The following is a 23,778-nucleotide window of genomic DNA, read 5'->3' on the forward strand; positions in this document are numbered from 1 at the left end:
AGGCAACTTCTACCTGGATCGTCCAATTGATCAATGACTTCTAACATGCTGACCACACCGCTCGCGTCGCAAAATCAATGTACACATACATGTTATTCAATCATCGCACCCACACTGCTCACGAGCGTACGCGTAGCCAGGCGCTAAAATAGAACTTGGTTCTATTTGTGACGCTTGATGAATCCCACCTCATTGGTTTTTAGGAGCATATACCCACTGGGTGATTGAAAGATGAACTGAGATTCAGCGGTAGTGGTAACGCACCTTGAAGTTGTTTGCCAACCACCATATAAAGTCCAGAGTTGAAAACTGGAGGAGCGATTACTTGATATTTCAACCTCCGTGTCCTGATCACATCTGGTGTGGGTGGACAAAATCAACATGCGCACGAGCGGTCTGGTCAGCATGTAACGATGACATTATGCTGTTGAGCAGCTCAGCTACACCAGAGGAGAGTTCAACAGAGCTTCTGTTTGCGGTGAACATGTTGCCAGAGTAACAATTTGAGTTGAATAAATATTCCAAAATGTTACAGTGAAACTTTTTGTAATGATTTTCTGTGGCTTTTTAGCGACAGTATTCAAACTGAAAATGACTTAGCTACTCCTACTAAATATAGTAGAAAGTCTACATGGCCACTTGATTTTGTAGCGGCAGTTAAGACCTGAAACCGATACTTACGTTCACCGCACACTACCTTCTGACTGTTAGCTAACGTTAGCGAATGGTCGTGGCTAACACAAAACAAATGGAATATGTTAGCTAACATTAGCCAATGTTCGCAAACTATTTTCCTTGTTGAACGCACCCCAGGTCAGTGAGGCTGGGCCAGGGGGTGTCCGGACCTTCTCCAATGGTCAGCTACACCAGGTCAGTGAGGCTGGGCCAGGGGGTGTCCGGGCCTTCTCCAATGGTCAGCTACACCAGGTCAGTGAGGCTGGGCCAGGGGGCGTCCGGGCCTTCTCCCATGGTCAGGAACTCTGCCCAGTTGCCACGGAAACCATGTGAGTAGACTCCTGTGTCAACGACAAGGCCCCAGTAGAGACTGTGGGCAGTCTTGTCTCGGAGAGCGGTGCGCGCCTCTCGCTCCGTCACATTGTAGCTGACATTGATGAGCTGCAGGACCAGCAGGTGTAGTAGTCCACTAGTCACTATGCAGCTATACCACGCACAGGTGAAACACAGCGCTGAGCTGGAACACACACACACACACACACACACTGAATAGAGGACATGACTCATACATTCCTGAAAATCATCTCTAGCCCCTAGCCCAAACCCTCTATTTTTAGAAACCAGATGTGTTAACAATGAGCTAAGAGGAGCTTTAATACACAGATTCCACCTATCTGGTTTCTACAGATCTATAAAACACCCATGGGGAGGGAAGGGGCTATACATATACAGATCTATAAAACACCCATGGAGGAGGGAAGGGGCTATACATATACAGATCTACAAAACACCCATAGAGGAGGGAAGGGGCTATACATATACAGATCTACAAAACACCCATAGAGGAGGGAAGGGGCTATACATATACAGATCTATAAAACACCCATGGGGAGGGAAGGGGCTATACATATACAGATCTACAAAATACCCATGGAGGAGGGAAGGGGCTATACATATACAGATCTACAAAACACCCATGGAGGAGGGAAGGGGCTATACATATACAGATCTACAAAACACCCATGGGGAGGGAAGGGGCTATACATATACAGATCTATAAAACACCCATGGGGAGGGAAGGGGCTATACATATACAGATCTACAAAACACCCATGGGGAAGGGAAGGGGCTATACATATACAGATCTACAAAATACCCATGGAGGAGGGAAGGGGCTATACATATACAGATCTACAAAACACCCATGGAGGGGGGAAGGGGCTATACATATACAGATCTATAAAACACCCATGGAGGAGGGAAGGGGCTATACATATACAGATCTATAAAACACCCATAGAGGAGGGAAGGGGCTATACATATACAGATCTATAAAACACCCATGGAGGAGGGAAGGGGCTATACATATAGCGCCATGGGGGAGGGAAGGGGCTATACATATACAGATCTATAAAACACCCATAGAGGAGGGAAGGGGCTATACATATACAGATCTACAAAACACCCATAGAGGAGGGAAGGGGCTATACATATACAGATCTATAAAACACCCATGGAGGAGGGAAGGGGCTATACATATAGCGCCATGGGGGAGGGAAGGGGCTATACATATACAGATCTACAAAACACCCATAGAGGAGGGAAGGGGCTATACATATACAGATCTACAAAACACCCATGGGGGAGGGAAGGGGCTATACATATACAGATCTACAAAATACCCATGGAGGAGGGAAGGGGCTATACATATACAGATCTACAAAACACCCATGGAGGGGGGAAGGGGCTATACATATACAGATCTATAAAACACCCATGGAGGAGGGAAGGGGCTATACATATACAGATCTATAAAACACCCATGGAGGAGGGAAGGGGCTATACATATACAGATCTACAAAACACCCATGGAGGAGGGAAGGGGCTATACATATACAGATCTATAAAACACCCATGGAGGAGGGAAGGGGCTATACATATACAGATCTATAAAACACCCATGGGGAGGGAAGGGGCTATACATATACAGATCTATAAAACACCCATGGAGGAGGGAAGGGGCTATACATATACAGATCTATAAAACACCCATGGAGGAGGGAAGGGGCTATACATATACAGATCTATAAAACACCCATGGAGGAGGGAAGGGGCTATACATATAGCGCCATGGGGGAGGGAAGGGGCTATACATATACAGATCTACAAAACACCCATGGGGAGGGAAGGGGCTATACATATACAGATCTACAAAACACCCATGGGGGAGGGAAGGGGCTATACATATACAGATCTACAAAACACCCATGGAGGAGGGAAGGGGCTATACATATACAGATCTACAAAACACCCATGGAGGAGGGAAGGGGCTATACATATACAGATCTATAAAACACCCATGGAGGAGGGAAGGGGCTATACATATACAGATCTACAAAACACCCATAGAGGAGGGAAGGGGCTATACATATACAGATCTATAAAACACCCATGGAGGAGGGAAGGGGCTATACATATAGCGCCATGGGGGAGGGAAGGGGCTATACATATACAGATCTATAAAACACCCATAGAGGAGGGAAGGGGCTATACATACACAGATCTACAAAACACCCATAGAGGAGGGAAGGGGCTATACATATACAGATCTATAAAACACCCATGGAGGAGGGAAGGGGCTATACATATAGCGCCATGGGGGAGGGAAGGGGCTATACATATACAGATCTACAAAACACCCATAGAGGAGGGAAGGGGCTATACATATACAGATCTACAAAACACCCATGGGGGAGGGAAGGGGCTATACATATACAGATCTACAAAACACCCATGGAGGAGGGAAGGGGCTATACATATACAGATCTACAAAACACCCATGGGGAGGGAGGGGGCTATACATATAGCGCCATGGGGGAGGGAAGGGGCTATACATATACAGATCTACAAAACACCCATGGGGAGGGAAGGGGCTATACATATACAGATCTACAAAACACCCATGGGGAGGGAGGGGGCTATACATATACAGATCTACAAAACACCCATGGAGGAGGGAAGGGGCTATACATATACAGATCTATAAAACACCCATGGAGGAGGGAAGGGGCTATACATATACAGATCTACAAAACACCCATAGAGGAGGGAAGGGGCTATACATATACAGATCTATAAAACACCCATGGAGGAGGGAAGGGGCTATACATATAGCGCCATGGGGGAGGGAAGGGGCTATACATATACAGATCTATAAAACACCCATAGAGGAGGGAAGGGGCTATACATATACAGATCTACAAAACACCCATAGAGGAGGGAAGGGGCTATACATATACAGATCTATAAAACACCCATGGAGGAGGGAAGGGGCTATACATATAGCGCCATGGGGGAGGGAAGGGGCTATACATATACAGATCTACAAAACACCCATAGAGGAGGGAAGGGGCTATACATATACAGATCTACAAAACACCCATGGGGGAGGGAAGGGGCTATACATATACAGATCTACAAAACACCCATGGGGGAGGGAAGGGGCTATACATATACAGATCTACAAAATACCCATGGAGGAGGGAAGGGGCTATACATATACAGATCTACAAAACACCCATGGGGAGGGAGGGGGCTATACATATACAGATCTACAAAACACCCATGGAGGAGGGAAGGGGCTATACATATACAGATCTACAAAACACCCGTGGGGAGGGAGGGGGCTATACATATACAGATCTACAAAACACCCATGGAGGAGGGAAGGGGCTATACATATACAGATCTATAAAACACCCATGGAGGAGGGAAGGGGCTATACATATACAGATCTATAAAACACCCATGGAGGAGGGAAGGGGCTATACATATACAGATCTACAAAACACCCATGGAGGAGGGAAGGGGCTATACATATACAGATCTATAAAACACCCATGGAGGAGGGAAGGGGCTATACATATACAGATCTATAAAACACCCATGGGGAGGGAAGGGGCTATACATATACAGATCTATAAAACACCCATGGAGGAGGGAAGGGGCTATACATATACAGATCTATAAAACACCCATGGAGGAGGGAAGGGGCTATACATATACAGATCTATAAAACACCCATGGAGGAGGGAAGGGGCTATACATATAGCGCCATGGGGGAGGGAAGGGGCTATACATATACAGATCTACAAAACACCCATGGGGAGGGAAGGGGCTATACATATACAGATCTACAAAACACCCATGGGGGAGGGAAGGGGCTATACATATACAGATCTACAAAACACCCATGGAGGAGGGAAGGGGCTATACATATACAGATCTACAAAACACCCATGGAGGAGGGAAGGGGCTATACATATACAGATCTATAAAACACCCATGGAGGAGGGAAGGGGCTATACATATACAGATCTACAAAACACCCATAGAGGAGGGAAGGGGCTATACATATACAGATCTATAAAACACCCATGGAGGAGGGAAGGGGCTATACATATAGCGCCATGGGGGAGGGAAGGGGCTATACATATACAGATCTATAAAACACCCATAGAGGAGGGAAGGGGCTATACATACACAGATCTACAAAACACCCATAGAGGAGGGAAGGGGCTATACATATACAGATCTATAAAACACCCATGGAGGAGGGAAGGGGCTATACATATAGCGCCATGGGGGAGGGAAGGGGCTATACATATACAGATCTACAAAACACCCATAGAGGAGGGAAGGGGCTATACATATACAGATCTACAAAACACCCATGGGGGAGGGAAGGGGCTATACATATACAGATCTACAAAACACCCATGGAGGAGGGAAGGGGCTATACATATACAGATCTACAAAACACCCATGGGGAGGGAGGGGGCTATACATATAGCGCCATGGGGGAGGGAAGGGGCTATACATATACAGATCTACAAAACACCCATGGGGAGGGAAGGGGCTATACATATACAGATCTACAAAACACCCATGGGGAGGGAGGGGGCTATACATATACAGATCTACAAAACACCCATGGAGGAGGGAAGGGGCTATACATATACAGATCTATAAAACACCCATGGAGGAGGGAAGGGGCTATACATATACAGATCTACAAAACACCCATAGAGGAGGGAAGGGGCTATACATATACAGATCTATAAAACACCCATGGAGGAGGGAAGGGGCTATACATATAGCGCCATGGGGGAGGGAAGGGGCTATACATATACAGATCTATAAAACACCCATAGAGGAGGGAAGGGGCTATACATATACAGATCTACAAAACACCCATAGAGGAGGGAAGGGGCTATACATATACAGATCTATAAAACACCCATGGAGGAGGGAAGGGGCTATACATATAGCGCCATGGGGGAGGGAAGGGGCTATACATATACAGATCTACAAAACACCCATAGAGGAGGGAAGGGGCTATACATATACAGATCTACAAAACACCCATGGGGGAGGGAAGGGGCTATACATATACAGATCTACAAAACACCCATGGGGGAGGGAAGGGGCTATACATATACAGATCTACAAAACACCCATGGGGGAGGGAAGGGGCTATACATATACAGATCTACAAAATACCCATGGAGGAGGGAAGGGGCTATACATATACAGATCTACAAAACACCCATGGAGGAGGGAAGGGGCTATACATATACAGATCTACAAAACACCCATGGGGAGGGAGGGGGCTATACATATACAGATCTACAAAACACCCATGGAGGAGGGAAGGGGCTATACATATACAGATCTACAAAACACCCATGGGGAGGGAGGGGGCTATACATATACAGATCTACAAAACACCCATGGAGGAGGGAAGGGGCTATACATATACAGATCTATAAAACACCCATGGAGGAGGGAAGGGGCTATACATATACAGATCTACAAAACACCCATAGAGGAGGGAAGGGGCTATACATATACAGATCTATAAAACACCCATGGAGGAGGGAAGGGGCTATACATATAGCGCCATGGGGGAGGGAAGGGGCTATACATATACAGATCTATAAAACACCCATAGAGGAGGGAAGGGGCTATACATATACAGATCTACAAAACACCCATAGAGGAGGGAAGGGGCTATACATATACAGATCTATAAAACACCCATGGAGGAGGGAAGGGGCTATACATATAGCGCCATGGGGGAGGGAAGGGGCTATACATATACAGATCTACAAAACACCCATGGAGGAGGGAAGGGGCTATACATATACAGATCTACAAAACACCCATGGGGGAGGGAAGGGGCTATACATATAGCGCCATGGAGGAGGGAAGGGGCTATACATATACAGATCTATAAAACACCCATGGGGAGGGAAGGGGCTATACATATACAGATCTACAAAACACCCATGGGGAGGGAAGGGGCTATACATATACAGATCTATAAAAACACCCATGGGGAAGGGAAGGGGCTATACATATACAGATCTACAAAACACCCATGGGGGAGGGAAGGGGCTATACATATACAGATCTACAAAACACCTATGGGGAGGGAGGGGGCTATACATATACAGATCTACAAAACACCCATGGAGGAGGGAAGGGGCTATACATATACAGATCTATAAAACACCCATGGGGAGGGAAGGGGCTATACATATACAGATCTACAAAACACCCATAGAGGAGGGAAGGGGCTATACATATACAGATCTACAAAACACCCATGGAGGAGGGAAGGGGCTATACATATACAGATCTATAAAACACCCATGGGGAGGGAAGGGGCTATACATATACAGATCTATAAAACACCCATGGAGGAGGGAAGGGGCTATACATATACAGATCTACAAAATACCCATAGAGGAGGGAAGGGGCTATACATATACAGATCTACAAAACACCCATGGAGGAGGGAAGGGGCTATACATATACAGATCTATAAAACACCCATGGGGAGGGAAGGGGCTATACATATACAGATCTATAAAACACCCATGGGGAGGGAAGGGGCTATACATATACAGATCTATAAAACACCCATAGAGGAGGGAAGGGGCTATACATATACAGATCTATAAAACACCCATGGGGAGGGAAGGGGCTATACATATACAGATCTACAAAACACCCATGGAGGAGGGAAGGGGCTATACATATACAGATCTATAAAACACCCATGGGGAGGGAAGGGGCTATACATATACAGATCTATAAAACACCCATGGGGAGGGAAGGGGCTATACATATACAGATCTACAAAACACCCATGGAGGAGGGAAGGGGCTATACATATACAGATCTACAAAACACCCATGGAGGAGGGAAGGGGCTATACATATACAGATCTATAAAACACCCATGGAGGAGGGAAGGGGCTATACATATACATATCTACAAAATACCCATGGAGGAGGGAAGGGGCTATACATATACAGATCTACAAAACACCCATGGAGGAGGGAAGGGGCTATACATATACAGATCTACAAAATACCCATGGGGAAGGGAAGGGGCTATACATATACAGATCTACAAAACACCCATGGGGGAGGGAAGGGGCTATACATATAGCGCCATGGGGGAGGGAAGGGGCTATACATATACAGATCTACAAAACACCCATGGAGGAGGGAAGGGGCTATACATATACAGATCTACAAAACACCCATGGAGGAGGGAAGGGGCTATACATATAAAGATCTACAAAACACCCATGAGGAGGGAAGGGGCTATACATATACAGATCTATAAAACACCCATGGAGGAGGGAAGGGGCTATACATATACAGATCTATAAAACACCCATAGAGGAGGGAAGGGGCTATACATATACAGATCTACAAAACACCCATGGGGAGGGAAGGGGCTATACATATACAGATCTACAAAACACCCATGGGGAGGGAAGGGGCTATACATATACAGATCTATAAAAACACCCATGGGGAAGGGAAGGGGCTATACATATACAGATCTACAAAACACCCATGGGGGAGGGAAGGGGCTATACATATACAGATCTACAAAACACCCATGGGGAGGGAGGGGGCTATACATATACAGATCTACAAAACACCCATGGAGGAGGGAAGGGGCTATACATATACAGATCTATAAAACACCCATGGGGAGGGAAGGGGCTATACATATACAGATCTACAAAACACCCATAGAGGAGGGAAGGGGCTATACATATACAGATCTACAAAACACCCATGGAGGAGGGAAGGGGCTATACATATACAGATCTATAAAACACCCATGGGGAGGGAAGGGGCTATACATATACAGATCTATAAAACACCCATGGAGGAGGGAAGGGGCTATACATATACAGATCTACAAAATACCCATAGAGGAGGGAAGGGGCTATACATATACAGATCTACAAAACACCCATGGAGGAGGGAAGGGGCTATACATATACAGATCTATAAAACACCCATGGGGAGGGAAGGGGCTATACATATACAGATCTATAAAACACCCATGGGGAGGGAAGGGGCTATACATATACAGATCTATAAAACACCCATAGAGGAGGGAAGGGGCTATACATATACAGATCTATAAAACACCCATGGGGAGGGAAGGGGCTATACATATACAGATCTACAAAACACCCATGGAGGAGGGAAGGGGCTATACATATACAGATCTATAAAACACCCATGGGGAGGGAAGGGGCTATACATATACAGATCTATAAAACACCCATGGGGAGGGAAGGGGCTATACATATACAGATCTATAAAACACCCATGGGGAGGGAAGGGGCTATACATATACAGATCTACAAAACACCCATGGACGAGGGAAGGGGCTATACATATACAGATCTACAAAACACCCATGGAGGAGGGAAGGGGCTATACATATACAGATCTATAAAACACCCATGGACGAGGGAAGGGGCTATACATATACATATCTACAAAACACCCAGAGAGGAGGGAAGGGGCTATACATATACAGATCTACAAAACACCCATGGAGGAGGGAAGGGGCTATACATATACAGATCTACAAAATACCCATGGGGAAGGGAAGGGGCTATACATATACAGATCTACAAAACACCCATGGAGGAGGGAAGGGGCTATACATATACAGATCTACAAAATACCCATGGAGGAGGGAAGGGGCTATACATATACAGATCTACAAAACACCCATGGAGGAGGGAAGGGGCTATACATATACAGATCTACAAAACACCCATAGAGGAGGGAAGGGGCTATACATATAGCGCCATGGGGGAGGGAAGGGGCTATACATATACAGATCTACAAAACACCCATGGAGGAGGGAAGGGGCTATACATATACAGATCTACAAAACACCCATGGAGGAGGGAAGGGGCTATACATATAAAGATCTACAAAACACCCATGATGAGGGAAGGGGCTATACATATACAGATCTATAAAACACCCATGGAGGAGGGAAGGGGCTATACATATACAGATCTATAAAACACCCATAGAGGAGGGAAGGGGCTATACATATACAGATCTACAAAACACCCATGGAGGAGGGAAGGGGCTATACATATACAGATCTACAAAACACCCATGGAGGAGGGAAGGGGCTATACATATACAGATCTACAAAACACCCATGGGGGAGGGAAGGGGCTATACATATACAAATCTACAAAACACCCATGGGGGGGAAGGGGCTATACATATACAGATCTACAAAACACCCATGGGGAGGGAAGGGGCTATACATATACAGATCTATAAAACACCCATGGAGGAGGGAAGGGGCTATACATATACAGATCTACAAAACACCCATGGGGAGGGAAGGGGCTATACATATACAAATCTACAAAACACCCATGGAGGAGGGAAGGGGCTATACATATACAGATCTACAAAACACCCATGGGGAGGGAGGGGGCTATACATATACAGATCTACAAAACACCCATGGAGGAGGGAAGGGGCTATACATATACAGATCTATAAAACACCCATGGAGGAGGGAAGGGGCTATACATATACAGATCTATAAAACACCCATGGAGGAGGGAAGGGGCTATACATATACAGATCTACAAAACACCCATGGAGGAGGGAAGGGGCTATACATATACAGATCTATAAAACACCCATGGAGGAGGGAAGGGGCTATACATATACAGATCTATAAAACACCCATGGGGAGGGAAGGGGCTATACATATACAGATCTATAAAACACCCATGGAGGAGGGAAGGGGCTATACATATACAGATCTATAAAACACCCATGGAGGAGGGAAGGGGCTATACATATAGCGCCATGGGGGAGGGAAGGGGCTATACATATACAGATCTACAAAACACCCATGGGGAGGGAAGGGGCTATACATATACAGATCTACAAAACACCCATGGGGGAGGGAAGGGGCTATACATATACAGATCTACAAAACACCCATGGAGGAGGGAAGGGGCTATACATATACAGATCTACAAAACACCCATGGAGGAGGGAAGGGGCTATACATATACAGATCTATAAAACACCCATGGAGGAGGGAAGGGGCTATACATATACAGATCTACAAAACACCCATAGAGGAGGGAAGGGGCTATACATATACAGATCTACAAAACACCCATAGAGGAGGGAAGGGGCTATACATATACAGATCTATAAAACACCCATGGAGGAGGGAAGGGGCTATACATATAGCGCCATGGGGGAGGGAAGGGGCTATACATATACAGATCTATAAAACACCCATAGAGGAGGGAAGGGGCTATACATACACAGATCTACAAAACACCCATAGAGGAGGGAAGGGGCTATACATATACAGATCTATAAAACACCCATGGAGGAGGGAAGGGGCTATACATATAGCGCCATGGGGGAGGGAAGGGGCTATACATATACAGATCTACAAAACACCCATAGAGGAGGGAAGGGGCTATACATATACAGATCTACAAAACACCCATGGGGGAGGGAAGGGGCTATACATATACAGATCTACAAAACACCCATGGAGGAGGGAAGGGGCTATACATATACAGATCTACAAAACACCCATGGGGAGGGAGGGGGCTATACATATAGCGCCATGGGGGAGGGAAGGGGCTATACATATACAGATCTACAAAACACCCATGGGGAGGGAAGGGGCTATACATATACAGATCTACAAAACACCCATGGGGAGGGAGGGGGCTATACATATACAGATCTACAAAACACCCATGGAGGAGGGAAGGGGCTATACATATACAGATCTATAAAACACCCATGGAGGAGGGAAGGGGCTATACATATACAGATCTACAAAACACCCATAGAGGAGGGAAGGGGCTATACATATACAGATCTATAAAACACCCATGGAGGAGGGAAGGGGCTATACATATAGCGCCATGGGGGAGGGAAGGGGCTATACATATACAGATCTATAAAACACCCATAGAGGAGGGAAGGGGCTATACATATACAGATCTACAAAACACCCATAGAGGAGGGAAGGGGCTATACATATACAGATCTATAAAACACCCATGGAGGAGGGAAGGGGCTATACATATAGCGCCATGGGGGAGGGAAGGGGCTATACATATACAGATCTACAAAACACCCATAGAGGAGGGAAGGGGCTATACATATACAGATCTACAAAACACCCATGGGGGAGGGAAGGGGCTATACATATACAGATCTACAAAACACCCATGGGGGAGGGAAGGGGCTATACATATACAGATCTACAAAACACCCATGGGGGAGGGAAGGGGCTATACATATACAGATCTACAAAATACCCATGGAGGAGGGAAGGGGCTATACATATACAGATCTACAAAACACCCATGGAGGAGGGAAGGGGCTATACATATACAGATCTACAAAACACCCATGGGGAGGGAGGGGGCTATACATATACAGATCTACAAAACACCCATGGAGGAGGGAAGGGGCTATACATATACAGATCTACAAAACACCCATGGGGAGGGAGGGGGCTATACATATACAGATCTACAAAACACCCATGGAGGAGGGAAGGGGCTATACATATACAGATCTATAAAACACCCATGGAGGAGGGAAGGGGCTATACATATACAGATCTACAAAACACCCATAGAGGAGGGAAGGGGCTATACATATACAGATCTATAAAACACCCATGGAGGAGGGAAGGGGCTATACATATAGCGCCATGGGGGAGGGAAGGGGCTATACATATACAGATCTATAAAACACCCATAGAGGAGGGAAGGGGCTATACATATACAGATCTACAAAACACCCATAGAGGAGGGAAGGGGCTATACATATACAGATCTATAAAACACCCATGGAGGAGGGAAGGGGCTATACATATAGCGCCATGGGGGAGGGAAGGGGCTATACATATACAGATCTACAAAACACCCATGGAGGAGGGAAGGGGCTATACATATACAGATCTACAAAACACCCATGGGGGAGGGAAGGGGCTATACATATAGCGCCATGGAGGAGGGAAGGGGCTATACATATACAGATCTATAAAACACCCATGGGGAGGGAAGGGGCTATACATATACAGATCTACAAAACACCCATGGGGAGGGAAGGGGCTATACATATACAGATCTATAAAAACACCCATGGGGAAGGGAAGGGGCTATACATATACAGATCTACAAAACACCCATGGAGGAGGGAAGGGGCTATACATATACAGATCTATAAAACACCCATGGGGAGGGAAGGGGCTATACATATACAGATCTATAAAACACCCATGGAGGAGGGAAGGGGCTATACATATACAGATCTACAAAATACCCATAGAGGAGGGAAGGGGCTATACATATACAGATCTACAAAACACCCATGGAGGAGGGAAGGGGCTATACATATACAGATCTATAAAACACCCATGGGGAGGGAAGGGGCTATACATATACAGATCTATAAAACACCCATGGGGAGGGAAGGGGCTATACATATACAGATCTATAAAACACCCATAGAGGAGGGAAGGGGCTATACATATACAGATCTATAAAACACCCATGGGGAGGGAAGGGGCTATACATATACAGATCTACAAAACACCCATGGAGGAGGGAAGGGGCTATACATATACAGATCTATAAAACACCCATGGGGAGGGAAGGGGCTATACATATACAGATCTATAAAACACCCATGGGGAGGGAAGGGGCTATACATATACAGATCTACAAAACACCCATGGAGGAGGGAAGGGGCTATACATATACAGATCTACAAAACACCCATGGAGGAGGGAAGGGGCTATACATATACAGATCTATAAAACACCCATGGAGGAGGGAAGGGGCTATACATATCCAGATCTACAAAATACCCATGGGGAAGGGAAGGGGCTATACATATACAGATCTACAAAACACCCATGGAGGAGGGAAGGGGCTATACATATACAGATCTACAAAATACCCATGGAGGAGGGAAGGGGCTATACATATACAGATCTACAAAACACCCATGGAGGAGGGAAGGGGCTATACATATACAGATCTACAAAATACCCATGGGGAAGGGAAGGGGCTATACATATACAGATCTACAAAACACCCATGGGGGAGGGAAGGGGCTATACATATAGCGCCATGGGGGAGGGAAGGGGCTATACATATACAGATCTACAAAACACCCATGGAGGAGGGAAGGGGCTATACATATACAGATCTACAAAACACCCATGGAGGAGGGAAGGGGCTATACATATAAAGATCTACAAAACACCCATGAGGAGGGAAGGGGCTATACATATACAGATCTATAAAACACCCATGGAGGAGGGAAGGGGCTATACATATACAGATCTATAAAACACCCATAGAGGAGGGAAGGGGCTATACATATACAGATCTACAAAACACCCATGGGGAGGGAAGGGGCTATACATATACAGATCTACAAAACACCCATGGGGAGGGAAGGGGCTATACATATACAGATCTATAAAAACACCCATGGGGAAGGGAAGGGGCTATACATATACAGATCTACAAAACACCCATGGGGGAGGGAAGGGGCTATACATATACAGATCTACAAAACACCCATGGGGAGGGAGGGGGCTATACATATACAGATCTACAAAACACCCATGGAGGAGGGAAGGGGCTATACATATACAGATCTATAAAACACCCATGGGGAGGGAAGGGGCTATACATATACAGATCTACAAAACACCCATAGAGGAGGGAAGGGGCTATACATATACAGATCTACAAAACACCCATGGAGGAGGGAAGGGGCTATACATATACAGATCTATAAAACACCCATGGGGAGGGAAGGGGCTATACATATACAGATCTATAAAACACCCATGGAGGAGGGAAGGGGCTATACATATACAGATCTACAAAATACCCATAGAGGAGGGAAGGGGCTATACATATACAGATCTACAAAACACCCATGGAGGAGGGAAGGGGCTATACATATACAGATCTATAAAACACCCATGGGGAGGGAAGGGGCTATACATATACAGATCTATAAAACACCCATGGGGAGGGAAGGGGCTATACATATACAGATCTATAAAACACCCATAGAGGAGGGAAGGGGCTATACATATACAGATCTATAAAACACCCATGGGGAGGGAAGGGGCTATACATATACAGATCTACAAAACACCCATGGAGGAGGGAAGGGGCTATACATATACAGATCTATAAAACACCCATGGGGAGGGAAGGGGCTATACATATACAGATCTATAAAACACCCATGGGGAGGGAAGGGGCTATACATATACAGATCTATAAAACACCCATGGGGAGGGAAGGGGCTATACATATACAGATCTACAAAACACCCATGGACGAGGGAAGGGGCTATACATATACAGATCTACAAAACACCCATGGAGGAGGGAAGGGGCTATACATATACAGATCTATAAAACACCCATGGAGGAGGGAAGGGGCTATACATATACAGATCTACAAAATACCCATGGAGGAGGGAAGGGGCTATAAATATACAGATCTACAAAACACCCATGGAGGAGGGAAGGGGCTATACATATACAGATCTACAAAACACCCATAGAGGAGGGAAGGGGCTATACATATAGCGCCATGGGGGAGGGAAGGGGCTATACATATACAGATCTACAAAACACCCATGGAGGAGGGAAGGGGCTATACATATACAGATCTACAAAACACCCATGGAGGAGGGAAGGGGCTATACATATAAAGATCTACAAAACACCCATGAGGAGGGAAGGGGCTATACATATACAGATCTATAAAACACCCATGGAGGAGGGAAGGGGCTATACATATACAGATCTATAAAACACCCATAGAGGAGGGAAGGGGCTATACATATACAGATCTACAAAACACCCATGGAGGAGGGAAGGGGCTATACATATACAGATCTACAAAACACCCATGGAGGAGGGAAGGGGCTATACATATACAGATCTACAAAACACCCATGGGGGAGGGAAGGGGCTATACATATACAAATCTACAAAACACCCATGGGGGGGAAGGGGCTATACATATACAGATCTACAAAACACCCATGGGGAGGGAAGGGGCTATACATATACAGATCTATAAAACACCCATGGAGGAGGGAAGGGGCTATACATATACAGATCTACAAAACACCCATGGGGAGGGAAGGGGCTATACATATACAAATCTACAAAACACCCATGGGGGGGAAGGGGCTATACATATACAGATCTACAAAATACCCATGGAGGAGGGAAGGGGCTATACATATACAGATCTACAAAACACCCATAGAGGAGGGAAGGGGCTATACATATACAGATCTATAAAACACCCATGGGGAGGGAAGGGGCTATACATATACAGATCTATAAAACACCCATGGAGGAGGGAAGGGGCTATACATATACAGATCTATAAAACACCCATGGAGGAGGGAAGGGGCTATACATATACAGATCTACAAAATACCCATGGAGGAGGGAAGGGGCAATACATATACAGATCTATAAAACACCCATAGAGGAGGGAAGGGGCTATACATATACAGATCTACAAAATACCCATGGGGAAGGGAAGGGGCTATACATATACAGATCTACAAAACACCCATGGGGGAGGGAAGGGGCTATACATATAGCGCCATGGGGGAGGGAAGGGGCTATACATATACAGATCTACAAAACACCCATGGAGGAGGGAAGGGGCTATACATATACAGATCTACAAAACACCCATGGAGGAGGGAAGGGGCTATACATATAAAGATCTACAAAACACCCATGAGGAGGGAAGGGGCTATACATATACAGATCTATAAAACACCCATGGAGGAGGGAAGGGGCTATACATATACAGATCTATAAAACACCCATAGAGGAGGGAAGGAGCTATACATATACAGATCTACAAAACACCCATGGGGAGGGAAGGGGCTATACATATACAGATCTACAAAACACCCATGGAGGAGGGAAGGGGCTATACATATACAGATCTACAAAACACCCATGGGGGAGGGAAGGGGCTATACATATAGCGCCATGGGGGAGGGAAGGGGCTATACATATACAGATCTATAAAACACCCATAGAGGAGGGAAGGGGCTATACATATACAGATCTACAAAATACCCATAGAGGAGGGAAGGGGCTATACATATAAAGATCTACAAAACACCCATGGGGAAGGGAAGGGGCTATACATATACAGATCTACAAAACACCCATGGGGGAGGGAAGGGGCTATACATATACAGATCTATAAAATACCCATGGGGAGGGAAGGGGCTATACATATACAGATCTATAAAACACCCATGGAGGAGGGAAGGGGCTATACATATACAGATCTACAAAACACCCATGGGGAGGGAAGGGGCTATACATATACAGATCTATAAAACACCCATGGAGGAGGGAAGGGGCTATACATATACAGATCTATAAAATACCCATGGGGAGGGAAGGGGCTATACATATAGCGCCATGGGGGAGGGAAGGGGCTATACATATACAGATCTACAAAACACCCATGGGGAGGGAAGGGGCTATACATATACAGATCTACAAAACACCCATGGGGAGGGAAGGGGCTATACATATACAGATCTACAAAACACCCATGGGGGAGGGAAGGGGCTATACATATACAGATCTACAAAACACCCATGGGGAGGGAAGGGGCTATACATATAGCGCCATGGAGGAGGGAAGTGGCTATACATATACAAATCTGAGCAACATAACATTTATTACAGTGCTGAGTAGGAGACAAAATGGCTGTTACACTACACACATAACAACAACACAAGCATTATCAGCAAACACACACTAACACACATTTACCCATGCCATGCTGAGCCACAGTAACTGCTCTGTAAATCTGGGTCAGTAGGAGGGCAGGTAGGGGAAAATATAATGATGGAGTCTCTTATAGAAACTTCAATCAACCTACATTTCCCCTGTAAATATCCAATTATTCCAAAACATCACAGCTTTAAGTGTCCCAGACAAAAGAAAATACTGCTTTGATGCAAATAAAAAACACTTGTTCCCTTAGAGTTACCAGGATTGGAATTACGAACAGTGGTTTGTTCGTTATGTTCGACTGTGGTGAATGAGCCTACAGCAGCCAAGGTGATAATGGCTGGGGTCATTTTTGCTTGTGTTTCCTGTTCTCCAAATAGCATTTTAAAGTGTTTAAATTGTAAAGAAATGCAGTAAATGAGCTTCAACTTTCAACCCGCTCCCCGACCTCACTAAAACCGTGGTTACGGCCCTGGTGCCAGTGGGTATTTTAGGACACTATTGATCTACACCACCTCATTTTACAGGCTCATTTTAGCCTCTAATGCCTAACATGCTGACTACACCACTCGCGTCTCATGCGTTGCAGAATAAATGTACACATACATGGTATTCAATCATTGCACCCACACTGTTTGCGCGAGTTAACGAGCGTCCACGTAGCCAGGCGCTAAAATAGAACTTGGTTCTATTTGTGATGCTTGATGCGCTGCAAGTTCCGCCTCTCCCATCTCCTCATTGGTTTTTAGGAGCATATGCCCACGTGTGTGATTGAAAGATGAACTGAGGTCCACACTCCAGTCGGTTGTGGTAATGCACCTAACATTGGTTGCCAACCGCCATATAAAGTCCAAAGAAGAAGCCTGAAGGAGATATTACTCAAAACAAACTTTTACCCTTTTATCTGTGGATTAATTGTCGGAGTAGAGGACCTTGTGCATTTCAGGTAAAATAGCCACCCAATGTTAATATACCAGGACAAATGAGCTAGCAACAGCAAGCTAGCTGGTTAAATTGCCATAAATATTTAATGCTTTTTGACAAGTCCCCGAATAATTGGTTCAGTTTGTTATGATATTTCAACCTGCGTGTCCTGATCGCATCTGGTGTGGGTGGACAAAATCGACATGCACGCGTGTGGTCTGGTCAGCATGTAATAGCGTGTGTGTGTGTGCATTATGTATGGTGTGTGTTACCTGTGCTGGTTGTAGACGCCAGGGCAGTAGACCAGAGCGGTGACAAGGTTCTGTTGAGGACACACGCTGCGCAGCACCAGACTGATCCCATACAGAGAGGTCAACAGGAAGAGGAGGAGTGTCAACAGGAAGCTGCGGTGATTGGACTGGCCCACACAGCTGTTTATCCTACCACAGTGTTGACATGACACACACACAGACACAGACAGCCAATACACTGTACTAAGATCATTGGGTTACACCACACACAGTACAGCGCTGACTAATTTGGATGAGAGCACCTGCTGCTAAATGAATATAATGTACAGTTGAAGTTGGAAGTTAACATACACTTAGGTTGGAGTCATTAAAACTCGTTTTTCAACCACTCCACAAATTTCTTGTTAACAAACTATAGTTTTGGCAAGTCGATTAGGACATCTACTTTGTGCATGACACAAGTCATTTTTCCAACATTTGTTTACATACAGATTATTTCACCTATAATTCACAGTATCACAATTCCAGTGGGTCAGAAGTTTACATACACCAAGTTGACTGTGCCTTTAAACAGCTTAGAAAATTCCAGAAATGTATGTAATGGCTTTAGAAGCTTCTGATAGGCTAATTGACATAATTTTAGTCAATTGGAGGTGTACCTGTATTTCAAGGCCTACCTTCAAACTCAGTGCCTCTTTGCTTGACATCATGGGAAAATCAAAAGAAATCAGCCAAGACTTCAGAAAAACAATTGTAGACCTCCACAAGTCTGGTTCATCCTTGGGAGCAATTTCCAAACACCTGAAGGTACCACGTTCATCTGTACAAACAATAGTACGCAAATATAAACACCATGGGACCACAGAGCCGTCATACCGCTCAGGAAGGAGACACGTTATGTCTCCTAGAGATGAACGTACTTTGGTGCAAAAAGTGCAAATCAATCCCAGAACAACAGCAAAGGACCTTGTGAAGATGCTGGAGGAAACAGGTACAAAAGTATCTATATCTACAGTAAAACGAGTCCTATATCGACATAACCTGAAAGGCCGCTCAGCAAGGAAGAAGCCACTGCTCCAAAATAGCCATAGAAAAAGCCAGATTACGGTTTGCAACTGCACATGGGGACAAAGATCGTACTTTTTGGAGAAATGTCCTTTGGTCTGATGAAACAAAAATAGAACTGTTTGGCCATAATGACCATTGTCATGTTTGGAGGAAAAAGGGGGAGGCTTGCAAGCCGAAGAACACCATCCCCACCGTGAAGCACAGGGGTGGCAGCATCATGTTGTGGGGGTGCTTTGCTGCAGGAGGGACTGGTGCACTTCACAAAATAGATGGCATCATGAGGCAGGAAAATTATGTGGCTATATCGAAGCAACATCTCAAGACATTGAGTTGAGGCTTGGTCGCAAATGGGTCTTCCAAATGGACAATGACCTCAAGCATACTTCCAAAGTTGTGGCATAAGCTTAAGGACAGCAAAGTCAAGGTATTGGAGTGGCCATCACAAAGCCCTGACCTTAATCCTATAGAAAATGTGTGGGCAGAACTGAAAAAGCATGTGTGATCATGGAGGCCTACAAACCTGACTCAGTTACACCAGCTCTGTCAGGTGGAATGTGCCAAAATTCACCCAACTTATTGTGGGAAGCTTGTGGAATGCTACCCAAAACATTTGACCCAAGTTAAACAATTTAAAAGGCAATGCTACCAAATACTAATTGAGTGCGTGAACTTCTGACCCACTGGGAATGTGATGAAAGAAATACAAGTTTATTCTATTATTCTGATATTTCACATTCTTAAAATAAAGTGGTGATCTTAACTGACCTAAAACAGGAAATTTTTACTAGGTTTAATGTCAGGAATTGTGAAAAACAGTTTAAATGTATTTGGCTAAGGTGTATGTAAACTTCTGACTTCAACTGTAAGATGTACTTAGAACCCATGATTCCACCAAACACACACACATACACATCTAAAGGGTTTGAAGGTTATTGTTTTTGCACGATTGTGTGTGTTACAGATCAGTGAGTTTCTCACACACAGGCCTATGGCTGATGACAGAGACAAGAGAATGTCACTGATAATTGCTGAGACATTGCTTCTTAGGTCTGGCATGACACTGCGGAGACATTGCTTTGACGTGGCTGTGTAATAATTGACAGATGAGCCTCCTGTGTGTCCAGGCAGACAGGGGTGTTTTAATGGGACCCACCAGACACAGTGGTGGTCCAGCCTCAGGACACAGATGTCACAGATCCTGCAGTGTCCCGCCCTGGGGGGCCGCAAAACCCTGCACACAGAGCACCAGTTCCTGCTCCGCTCACTATTCATCTGCTCCACCCCCTGGCCCTGCTGCTCCGACCCACTACCCCGATTGGCAAGCATTACTTCCTGCCCGACCCCATTGTGGCCGGGGTCTCTGTCCGGTGGAGGGCTGTGATAGGTCACTGTGCTGTGGACGTAAGCCGGGTGTGGCCATACGTAGCGAGGTTCTCTCTTGGTGTGGACAAGGGCAGCCAGAGTCAGGGCCACCCCCAAGGTCACTGTGCCCAACTGGGTCAGCCCTACACCCCCCCTGGGGAAGATCTCAGTGAGGAACAGGTAGTACATGTAGCCCAGGGAGAACAGGGCCAGGCTGAGAAAGAACAGGGTCCGGCCCTTCTTGCGGTGGGTGACATAGTAGTACCATAGAACCAGGACCGGTAGAGCAGTCAGAACAACTATACCCAACAGGAAGTGAAGGGCTGCGACGTGTAGGAGGACAGGAAGTAGGAGCAGCGGGGGGAGCACCGATAGGTCGACACGCCGGGCTCCACCCCAGAACCAGGGAACACGGAGGCGGTCGGTCATCACAGTAACCAGATGGGACAGTGAGTTGGCCTTCTGGGGCTCTTTTTTCAACCATCTGAGGGAGAGAAGCAGACATTCACTTTCTGATGTGATACCAAACTGGATGAAGAACCATTAGCTACGAGTGTGAAGGTAACTGGCCGTAGATGGGTAAGCCACTCTCTCACCTGTCACAGGCATCGTCCAGGTCCTCACAGTCACAGCAGCAGGCTGCCACATGGCTCCGCTCCCCCTGACGGTCCACATACTCACAGCAGCACAGAGGCTCATCCTGCTCCAACGCCTTATTGGCTTGCTTCTTCATGACGGACAGCCAGGGAGCCTGGAAAGTGATCAGTCTCCTGTGGGGAACGAGCCAACAGGAAGGAATGGAGATGAGTGGTGTGTGCGTGTCCTATTCTCATGGCGGTGCAGATAGATAAATGTGTGGCAGGGACTGGTTAATCATTTTTAGATTGGTAGTTAGTCTAGCCAGCTATCTAAACTTGTAGTAATCATGGCTGAATACTGACAAATAATTTTGACTCCTATATCGGTCCACTAATACAGAACCAGTAAAGGCCCAGTGCAGTTTTTCATGGGGCAGCACCCCTATTTCCCGCGGCTCTGTTGTCCAATGAACCCTTAGTATACATCTCTGAGAAGTCTAGCAAATGAGGGAGGCAAGAGGAACGTGTAGGGGCTTCCGTATTAGCTCTGTGGCATTGGCTGTCATTGAAAATCCGAACCGGAGACGGGAGTGGTTTATTTCTCGGTGGTCTCCAATGCGCTTTTACGCAGAGGTCACTGCTACCGATATGGGCTCTCAGCGGGGCGACAGACTGGTGTTTCTGCCAGCCAGTCGTGAAGACTTGTGCGTATCAAATGTCACATCCGCTGTGGCCAAGAGAACGGCCAGTGGAGTAAATGCCTTTCCTTCCTCAATTGTTAAAAAGTTCCTAGAAATGAAGGCCATGTTTTTTTCCCCCTCAGTTAACCCAGGGAATAGTGAATGCATATAGACTTAGGCTACATTCGATCGGGGAGTCGAAAAAAGCTATCTGAATGCTGTAGCAGACGATTGTCTGCCTTAACCCTAAAGCCCTGGATAAAATGTCACCGTCTTGAAAGTTGATACGAAGTATCGTTACATGCGTCAAGATTAGCGGTTACCAGTTGACTCTATATTTAATAACCCTATCGTTAACTACAAACATGTCACGTGGAATGGGAAATAGCATAACCTACCAGTATTCGTGTAGTTTGCTGAAAACGAATCACATGTGCTACTTCCTTACAAAAACTGTAGGCTGGGCTACATTAGAAACTGCTTACTGAACTGTCGCGGAAATGACAGACTGGCCAGTGGCCACAGACAACGGTGTTCGCAACTAAACATGTTCAACTGAATGTAGCCTAGATATGCAATTGATTTAGGCTACCTGCACAACAGTGTTGTCAATCCAACAAGGTACAGTATTTGTCGTCTCCCTTACGGCATAAAAGTAATTCCATAGCGTATCCCAGACCGCGAATTACTATTGTGCCACGGAAAGCACCGGAACCCTATAGTCGCTCCATTTAACCCTTTCAAAAGGCTGCTCATCTCCGATGGTATGTTTGTATTAAAAGTGAGGTCTTCAAATATACCTCCTCCTCCGTCGCTGGTGTAATCTTATCAGGCAAGCCTGCCTCTCCTGTTTACAGAGTGGCAGGGCAAGTGTCTTTCTCCCTCAGACTTCTGACGTCAATACAGGGAGTAACCCTTTCCTTTCCGTAGGTCAACTTTTGCCAATGCGCATCAAGACAAGGTAGTCCTATTGTCTATCAACAA

General features: G+C 45.7%; 1 protein-coding gene across 2 annotated transcripts; it reads right to left on the reverse strand.

Moving 5' to 3' along the window:
* Nucleotides 1-811: 811 nt before the first annotated feature.
* Nucleotides 812-23,687, reverse strand: LOC139366960 (palmitoyltransferase ZDHHC23-B-like). Of its 2 annotated transcripts, none has more exons than XM_071104765.1 (5): nt 23,193-23,687; nt 22,133-22,306; nt 21,328-22,020; nt 19,128-19,295; nt 812-1,192 (listed from the first exon to the last, which is right to left on the reverse strand). In XM_071104765.1, exons 2-5 carry the CDS (start codon nt 22,267-22,269, stop codon nt 919-921), a joined length of 1,272 nt encoding a protein of 423 aa, XP_070960866.1. In that variant the 5' UTR covers nt 22,270-22,306; nt 23,193-23,687; the 3' UTR covers nt 812-918. The 2 variants fall into 2 exon arrangements, with proteins under 2 accessions (XP_070960866.1, XP_070960867.1); XM_071104766.1 differs by having other exon boundaries at nt 19,128-19,208; nt 23,193-23,644.
* Between the last annotated feature and the right edge of the window lie 91 nt (nt 23,688-23,778).

The sequence above is a fragment of the Oncorhynchus clarkii genome, chromosome 15 (genome assembly GCF_045791955.1).
Source record: "Oncorhynchus clarkii lewisi isolate Uvic-CL-2024 chromosome 15, UVic_Ocla_1.0, whole genome shotgun sequence".
Classification (NCBI taxonomy): Eukaryota; Metazoa; Chordata; class Actinopteri; order Salmoniformes; family Salmonidae; genus Oncorhynchus; species Oncorhynchus clarkii.

Excerpts from the sequence above, each read along its gene's own strand:
- LOC139366960 (XM_071104765.1), bottom strand. The coding sequence starts at position 22,269 with ATGAAGAAGCAAGCCAATAAGGCGTTGGAGCAGGATGAGCCTCTGTGC. Across the intron at positions 22,021-22,132 it reads CTGGACGATGCCTGTGACAG|ATGGTTGAAAAAAGAGCCCC; the intron begins GTGAGAGAGTGG and ends TCTCTCCCTCAG. Across the intron at positions 1,193-19,127 it reads GGCGTCTACAACCAGCACAG|CTCAGCGCTGTGTTTCACCT; the intron begins GTAACACACACC and ends TGTGTGTTCCAG.